Source organism: Triticum dicoccoides, chromosome 6A (genome assembly GCF_002162155.2).
Source record: "Triticum dicoccoides isolate Atlit2015 ecotype Zavitan chromosome 6A, WEW_v2.0, whole genome shotgun sequence".
Classification (NCBI taxonomy): Eukaryota; Viridiplantae; Streptophyta; class Magnoliopsida; order Poales; family Poaceae; genus Triticum; species Triticum dicoccoides.
The window spans coordinates 71312313-71321619 of NC_041390.1; the positions used below are offsets into that span (position 1 = coordinate 71312313).

The following is a 9307-nucleotide window of genomic DNA, read 5'->3' on the forward strand; positions in this document are numbered from 1 at the left end:
CTTCTGTGAAGTTCGAATCCAATGATATATGTTTGTTTTAGCATATAATATTTTTTTAACCAAATTTAGGCTCAAATTTCAGAGGAATTAATGGAGCTGGATGGAGGAATTGCCTGCCAGCTGGCGCATCAGAGTGGCGCGGAGCACATGTGTTTGGCCAGCTTGAAGCAAATGCCGCTGCTAGCTCTTTTTTTCTTTAGAAATACTGTACAATACAGATGTAGATGTTTACATACACCCACGTACACTTGTCCACGCTGGCGGAGCTACGTTAGGGCCAAACATGGTCGTGACCCTCCTAGATTTTCCAAAAAACTAAAATTATACCTAAACCCACGGACAAATAAGACTACTCAGCAGGCAGCAATTCAAGATTACAGTCATGTTTAGTAACCTGGCCCGCCCAGCTTTGCTGGTAGCTCCGCCACTGCTTGTCCACATCTTGCTATAGACGGAACATTATCTCTCACTAAATAAATGAAAGAACATTTCGATTTTATGAACCTTGACCTCGTTTTCATAGACGGATTGATGCTGGTGCACACAAGCGGAAAGAACCAGCACGCGCATACGAAACTTGTTCCCAAAATAAGAGAGATCCTAGTACGAAAGCCTGGTCGGGTCCAGCTGCCAGCTCCCCCGGCAACTCCCTCGTGCAACCCGTGGAACATTTCCTCTGAAGCAGCCACCAACTTCCAACGGAAGGGAATCTCCTTCCCCAAGCTCAAACTCAAATCCTTTGACCCCGGACGGCGGAATGGTCGACGGATCGGTCAATCCATGGCTGTTTCCAACCAAGAATGCTCGGATTTTTCAATACTACTCCCTCCGTAAAGAAATATAAAAGCGTTTAGATGACTAAAGTAGTGATCTAAACGCTTTTATATTAGTTTACGGAGGAAGTACTCCCTCCATTCCACAATGTAGTGCTTCCTCTATCTACGTGCTTTAACTTTGACCGTTAATTTAACTACCAAGACCGATTGCGGCGGGAGCAAAATATATATCAGTGAATTCGTATTCGAAAGAAGTTTTCAATTATATAATTTTTTCTTCCGCCGCAGTTGGTCTTGTTGGTTAAATTTACGGTCAAAGTTGAACCTCGGGAAGCGCGGGCGCACTATATTTTGGAATGGAGGGAGTAGATAGATAGATTATCCAAAACAACCAACTTGTACCGGTCCGGGGATAATAACAAACTGCAGTAATCTGCGAGACAGGATCAGCCCGGACGCGGCAGAGTTGACACGGAGACGCGGCGGCGAGTTTGACGAGTTCGGGGTCAAGAAAGAGCGCGCGCGGCGCGATCCACTTTTATATTATATTTACACCAGCGAACGAGAAGCAGCAGGGTTTGACTGGATCTGAGTCGTAGGTAGCATCTCATCTCACACCAAGAAAGAAAGGAAACCCAACGAATTAACCAACTAATTTAATTCTGACATGATTCATCGTGGCAGGGCCGGAGCAGGGGACGGCTAGTACGGGTGGTGCTTGGGGCGCAGCGCGTGCGCGGTGGCGAAGAAGCCGACGATGGCCGGCCGGTAGGGCAGGTACGACGTTTTCGTCGTCGTCGTCGTCCTCTCGCCGCCGGGGCCGGCCGCCGCGCCGGGCTTGCTGTAGAAGAGCCGGTGCGCGGTGGCCATGTCCATCTCCGTCGGGGCCGCGGCGGCGCCCTTCTTCTTGCCCTGCTTCTGCTGCGCCTGTGTCTTCTTGGCGGCAGGCGCCGACGGGGTGGACAATGCGCTCGTCCTGGACTTGGGCTTGGTGGCGGGGGTCGGCTGCAGGAAGAGGAACTTCTCCTTGCCGTCGCTGTGGGAGCGGCCGCCGGAGCCGAGGATGTCGCGCAGGCGGAACCGGCGCGCGGCCTCGCCCGTGCCCGTGGACGCGCTCTTGGGGAAGGCCGCCGCCGGCTCGCGCGCGGGCGACCCCGGCGCCGACCGCGGCGCCCACGCGCAGTACGTGTCCGGCGAGGGCGGCGCCGTCGCGGAGGTGGCCGCGTCGTCGTCGTCTCGGGCCTGGCGGCGGTGGAAGACCGGGTAGGCCGGGAGCATGCGGCCGTGCGCGAAGAGGTCGTCCGCCAGCGCCTCCCCGCCCGCCGGCGCCAGCGGCCGCGCGAACGCGAACTCGAAGCTGTCGCCGCTGGCATCCGACGCCGCGTCGTCGTCGTCGTCGTGTTCTCCCTGGTAGTCCTCCTGCGGCTCCGGGATGGCGTCCGCGCCCTCCTCGGCGCGGTCCCCGAAGCTGAGGATGGTCGCCAGGCGCGCCATTGCTGTGGCTAGCTGCTGGAGCTGGAGCTGTGGTGGCGGCAAAGAGAGAGGAAACCGTGTGAGCGTGACTGGTGTGTGGCGGGCGGCGTGGCCCGCGTTTATAAAGGAAGGCGAATGCGCGTGGGGCGACGCGTCCGGGGGCGTGGGCGGGCGTGAGGAGCAAGGGAAACCGAGGCCGAGCGAGGCGTGCTTGGATGGATTGGGTTGCTTGGGAGGGAAGCCGCTGGTGCTGGCCACGCACGGGCGCGGCACGCGGGGCCACGGCACCGGTGGCGTGGGCGCGCGGGCCGCGGCCCCGACAGCGACGCGGTCTTTTACTACGCCCGCCCGTGGTCGTCGATCGTTCTCCTTGGGCCTGCGGCCGGCTGCTTGGATTCTTCCCGTTTCTTTTCGCGCAGGCGTGGATTATTCACGCTCCTCCGTTTGCCACGAACAGCCCAGGAACTTCCCTCCCGTATCCACCCATGACCCATCCATCACGCTTCTAGTTCTAGACGGGGCCACCATGCGAGGTGCGCTACACTACAATACTACACAGTCCAAAATCACGTTCTGGAAGCCGAATTCCGAAGCACCTTGCGCGCAGCCGACGGCCGAGGATCAACACGGCGTGGACAAGTGGAATCCGCTTTGGCGCCTCATCGGATCAGGGGTGAGCAGAAAAGGGGTATATGGAAGACAGTTCAGACCCCCCTACTTACGTCAAAATCAAGGTCGCTTTTGCTTTTGCTTTTGCTCGGTGCCAACTTCTGTTAGCCCTGCAAAGCGGCGGGGGGTGCTTCGAATTGATCGGTTCACCGTTTCTTGCTTTTTTCTGTCACGTTCTAATCTGGATAGGTGGTGAAACCGGAAAGGAAAACTTAAAACAAAATAAGTAGGAGTATATGATACATACCTTCATAGTAAAAAGATGTACATAAGTCAAACTGTGAACATTGCCAAATTCATAGCTTGGATGTAAACAGTAACGTATTGCCGTATTGGTGCTATTCACAATCGGACACGTCATTTTGTTTTCGTTAATGATATACGGCGATCGTCAAGTCTCTGGCAGTTCCACTGACACACTCCCCTCATGGCCGTTTGATCCAGATCGAACGGTGGCAGTTTTCAAAAGAAAATAATAACGTTCTCTGTAAGAGACTGGCACGCTATTCTAAAGAAGTTGTCATCCTTCTATAACTAAAACAACCATGAAATCCGTCTGCAAATGCCAACCCTTCTCAACGAACGTTCGCCAGTTATTGAGGTCCTTTGTTCTTGTCTTTTTAGCATTTATTTAATGTTTTCTATGTGTATTGCAGTTTATATAGTACCATTTACCTGAGCTATGTTCAACAAAATCTGGCGAGCTAGCTCCGCTTAGCTCAAATTTATCTTTTTTTTTCAGACGATCTGCAAACGAAATTGGGGAAGACTCTAAAGCCCCACTCAGACCCTTTGTTTTCCTCACTCCATCCCTCATTCCTTCTCTGCATTCGCTACCTCCCAGATCCGACGGCCTCGAAGCAAATGTCAGATTTTTCTATTTGCGGTTGTCAAGGTGTTTGGACTGGAGTACTTGACAGAACCAATTGCCGCAGACGCCAGAAGGCTTCTGTCGGCGTTCTGGAAACGGGTCCCCAGACTTGCCTGCCTGCGGCCTGCGACGTGGCTCAAGTGGGGGCCCAGCGCGGCCCATCTTCATTAGCTCAAGCTCAAGACCCTCGCGAGGGGCCAAGCCTCGCGGGGCGGACGACAGAAAGCTTCCTCAGAGGCAACCTCATCAAGCAGGCTCGCGAGGAGGCGGAGAGACCAAGGCAGGGGTACTTCCCGAGGAACCCGTGACGCAAGGCATGACGATCGAGACCAGGCGGGCGCCGGCCTGCGCAATGTCCTTGTTTCCCCTTTGGTGCAAAGGGGGCAAGCATAGGCCAAGGCATCGGGCAAAGGTTACCATTCCGGTGCAACGAGACCAAGACCAACAGAGCGGCAGGACGGAGGTTACCGTGGAGCCCAAGACGGCGTCATCACCAGTACTTTTGGCAGCCGAAGACCACCTTTGGTCAGGATAACTTGTACTACATGTTCCCCTTCAAAATGGCCAATTGTTGGCGCCCTTCCAGCTCATTATTTGGGGAGAGGCCCAGGGCCTCTATAAATATAGCAAGCCACCACAGAGTAGAAAAACATAGAGAGATCTGGTAGAACCCTAGCAGAGAGAGAGAGAGAGGCGACTGAACTCACCCAAGCAGTTCATCGCACCAGCTCAAGAACACCTCTCGCGAGGTTGTTCTTCCTTTATACTGTCCATCATCAGCCCCCTGAGGCAATCCACCACACCACGCACTGAAGTAGGGTATTACACCACAACGGTGGCCCGAACCAATATAAACCTCGTGTCCCTCGTGTTGTGTAGGCGTAGCAGAGGAGCCCCACCCAGACTGTCGGTGTCAAAACCGGCGGATCTTGGGTAGGGGGTCCCGAACTGTGCGTCTAGGCCGGATGGTAACAGGAGGCAGGGGACACAATGTTTTACCCAGGTTCGGGCCCTCTTGATGGAGGTAAAACCCTATGTCCTGATTGATTAATATTGATGATATGGGTAGTACAAGAGTAGATCTACCACGAGATCAAAGAGGCTAAACCCTAGAAGCTAGCCTATGGTATGATTGTTGTTCGTCCTATGGACTAAAACCCTCCGATTTATATAGACACCGGAGAGGGTTAGGGTTACACAGAGTCGGTTACAATGGGAGGAGATCTACATATCCGTATTGCCAAGCTTGCCTTCCACGCCAAGGAAAGTCCCAACCGGACACGGGACGAAGTCTTCAATCTTGTATCTTCATAGTCCAAGAGTCCGGCCAAAGGTTATAGTCTGGCTATCCGGACACCCCCTAATCCACGACTCCCTCAGTAGCCCCTGAACCAGGCTTCAATGACGACGAGTCCGGCGCGCAGATTGTCTTCGGCATTGCAAGGCGGGTTCCTCCTCCGAATACTTCATAGAAGATTTTGAACACGAGGATAGTGTCCGGCTCTGCAAAATAAGTTCCACATACTGCCATAGAGAAAATAATATTTACACAAATCTAATCTGCTGACGTATTCCGTAGCGTGTCATCACGCCACAGCCAAGCCTTTATTTGAACCGTTTTTACTGTCCCACCTTAGCGCGTTTCACGAGGCGGTTTTCTTGGCACGTCTTGTCGAAGAAGAGATCGTGTCCCCTTATCCCGGGATTCTCATCAATACGGGCGTGGGTAACCCAACCGCGCCATTGATTACGACGCTTGGGAGATAAGCGAGTTTTACCAGGCTGGTGGGGACGCATAGTTTCGTCCGCCCATATAAGGGGATAAGGATCCACCTTTCCATCCACGCCTTCTTCCTCCTTTGCTCATCCATTTCCGCGCACTCAAACTCCAGCGCCCAAGTCCGCATTCCCCACCTCAACCTTCTCCAGCCATGTCCGGAGCGGGAGGCAAGTCGATGGTCTCCTCCGTTACGGAGGGACACATCAAGAAGCTGAGGAAAGTCGGATACTTGTCTGACGACATCGCGCACCGGCTCCCAGACGAGGGGCAGCTCATCCCCACCCCCAGGCCCCATGAGAGGGTGGTGTTCCTCACCCATTTCCTCCGCGGACTAGGCTTCCCTCTCCACCCATTTGTCCGGGGACTCATGTTCTACTACGGCCTGGACTTCCACGATCTGGCCCCGAACTTCATCCTCGACATCTCGACGTTCATCGTCATGTGCGAGGCCTTCCTCTGCATCCAGACCCACTTCGGCCTATGGCTGAAGACCTTCAATGTCCAGCCGAAGGTAGTGGGCGGCCGCCAGGCAGAGTGCGGAGGCGCCATGGTGGGCAAGATGCCCAATGTCCTATGGCTCGAGGGCTCCTTCGTGGAGACCATAAAGGGGTGGCAATCGGGGTGGTTCTACATCACCGAGCCGCGTGACCCTGAATGGATCGCAGCCCCCGAGTTCCGATCCGGAATCCCTACGCGGCTCACCTCCTGGAAAGAGAAGGGCCTGCCATGGGGTAAAAAAGGAGAGCTGACCGGACTCCAAACATGCGTCCAAAACCTGGTGAGCAAGAAGCTCAAACTTGTTAACGTAGTCCAGGTCATGCTCATCCGCCGGATCCTCCCGTGTCAACAACGGGATTTCAGCTTGTGGGAGTTCAACCCGGCCCAGCACCGAACTCTGAGCAGGCTCTTCGACACAACGTACGAAGATGCCTGGAAGGTGCTATTCAAGGGCGCCGAGGCTCCCGCATCCGCTACCGAGGATCGCGGATTCAGCGCGCAGCATCAAGCCAATGCGGTAAGGTATTTTTACCTCTTACAGGATATTTGTCTTTCATAGTTTGACTCTATGCGGGATCTAAGCCCCCGTGCCTTTGACAGGACTGGCAGAGGACGGCCGAACAGATCAACTGTCCGGCTCCTTTGCCCGAAGACCCATCGGACGCCCGCTTGGCGGAGCTGCTGGTTCCGGCACCTTACGTGGTGCCGGAGAAGAAGGCCAAGAAAAAGGCCACGGGAACCCGGAAGAGTTCCCGGCACCCGACGGAGTCGGACTCATCGTCCGATGACTCCGAGGCGCACTGCTCCCACGAAGACGAGGAGGAGGAAAGAGAGGTTTCTTCCCCAGCAGGGGGAGAAAAGAAAAGGAAGGCTGCCCCAACTGGGGAGGCCGGAGGGTCCAAGAAAGGGAGGATCCTTCCTACGGACTACTCCACCAACGCCGACGACGGTGAAGAGGAGTGGCCGCTCAGGGCCAAGCCCCTGGCAAAATCGTAAGTATTCGGATACCTGAGTGACTCATGGCGTTCCTTTATTGCACAGCTTCTCCTGACGCCGAATATAATTATGCAGTCCGCCCAAAGCCCGGCTCGACGTGTCGTCGAGCGGTTCCCTGGATTCATCGGATGTGAATAGTTTTTCACTTCCGACCACTGCCTCCCCCCGGCCTACGGACGACGCCGAGGTGCTGTCCCAAGAGGTTCCAAGCCAGGAGGAGGTGGTCCTGGAGGCGCCACAAGGCAACCTCCCGGACTCCAGGCGCAAAGGGGAAAAACCCCCAAGGGCTCCAAGTCCGGCCCTGGGCCGGACACCCCACCGGAACCTTTAATGGTTCCAGAATCCGGCAGGCGGCCCCCTAGTAAGAAGGCAAGCCTACGATACCGGTGACCTCCGTCCAACCGGAGGCACCGGATAATTTGCTGGAGGTGCTTAACGGCGCCTCCATCGACGAGGAGCACCGCACTATTATGAGTGCGGTAATCCAGAAGGTTCAGTCTGCCAAAAGCGGGCTGACTGAAGCCTGTGCCAGCCTGCTAACAGGCTTTGAGGTATGTGAAAAATATGTGAAAATATTACTGCATAGACAATAGCCCCTGATGCTCTGTTTGGCGTTCGGAAAGAAAAGCCGAATAGAGGATCTAACAACATTCGTAGGAGTCTAACATAATTAAGTCAATATGCGTATGCAGGCTTCGCTGCTGGCCTCTACCGCACTGACTACGAAGGTGGATGCACTGAAGCAGAGCCTCGAGCGGTCCGAGCAAGAGCTCGGCCTTGCTAAAAAGGAGCTCGAGGAAAAAGAAGGTAAGTAATACCTTGTGGAGTATATTTACAAAGACGCAGTTGCAAAAAATGACAGGATCGCTATTGGTGTCCTAGGGGCCACGACTGAGGTGGCGACCCTTAAGCAAGCGCTTTCCGAGGCCGAAAAGAAGGCGGCCACGAAGCGCACCGAGCGGGAGAAACATGAGGCGCGGGTTGGCGAGGTGCAGCAAGAGCTCCAGGCTCTCATGGAAAAACATGAGAGTTTGGAGCTTGACTCAAAGACGCGAGAGTCCGAGCTCGCGGCGGCCCTTGAAAGTGCCAAGTCTGCCAAGGCCGAAGCCCAGAAAGCCCTCCAGGAAGTTGAGGCGATGAAGAAGATAGCGGCGGGTAAGGCATTCTTTATGCAAAGCAAGCACGTGAAAGTGAATTACTTGTTACTTACCCGAATCCGGAGCTCTCCAGGAGCATTCGCAGATTTGCCCCGTAGCGTGTCAGATGCCGCCGCCTTCTATCGGGCGGAGGAGGGCAGCTCGACGGAGAAGGTGTTCTGGTCTCAGTATGCTGAGGCCGGACACTAGGTGCCCTTGAGCGACCAGCTGAAGCAACTGGTCGAGCTCCATAAGGTGGCCGAACAGGCCATGAAGGGCCTTATAGTTCGGCTGTGGCCTAGAGAGGCCCTGCCTGGGAGCTACTTCGGGCTGGTGAGGCGGCTGGTGGATGCCTGTCCGTGGCTTGAAGTCGTCAAGTGCTCTGTCTGCATCGAAGGTGCCCGTAGGGCGCTTGCCCGTGCTAAAGTGCACTGGGGCAAGATGGATGCGGAGAAGCTTGTGAAGGATGGGCCACCGCAGGGCAAGGAGCATCGCCACCCCGAGATGTATTATGAGGGCGTCCTGAAGGGCGCCCGCCTTGTGGCGGATGAATGTTCCAAAGATGTAATATTTTAGTGAACTTGTTCGTTTTATCCTGTGCGCTGAAAACTTGTTCATATGCGCTATGCAACGCTTGTTTTAATTTAAAATATTACCTTCTATGCGGTCGTTTATGGAGTCTGAGAGATGGCAAGTCGTCGGCTTCTACCCCCATGCCACGAGTGTTGGGGTGTTCGGGATAAACCTTAGCACTCTTTTTCCCATTCTTGGGTCCTTCGAGGGAGGTGCTCAGCACAACAGACAAGGCAATCGGACTATAATGCGTTATCACTCTCACCTAGCCAGAGAATTCTATAATTTTAAATTTCGGCAAAGCCCCTAGTGTTCGGAAGACCGAGTTCGGGGCGCTATACACGCCTAGGCCGGACAAAGCCGACTCCTCGCTCTAAGCGACATAAGTCTTTAGGGACTCGAAACCTCCCGAACAGCGACCAACTCTCGCCCTATCATGACAGTCAGTTTTAGCTTTCTCTACTGAGGTGCTTAGCTGAGCTCAACCGGTGCACAATCGCAGTAGTTCTCCCAGCGCTACCTTAGCCGATATAGC

The 9307-nt window shown here is 54.6% G+C and overlaps 1 protein-coding gene across 1 annotated transcript; it reads right to left on the bottom strand.

Moving 5' to 3' along the window:
- Positions 1-1275: 1275 nt before the first annotated feature.
- LOC119315035 lies at positions 1276-2335 on the bottom strand. Its single transcript, XM_037589700.1, has one exon. It carries the CDS (start codon positions 2268-2270, stop codon positions 1479-1481), a length of 792 nt encoding a protein of 263 aa, XP_037445597.1. The 5' UTR covers positions 2271-2335; the 3' UTR covers positions 1276-1478.
- Between the last annotated feature and the right edge of the window lie 6972 nt (positions 2336-9307).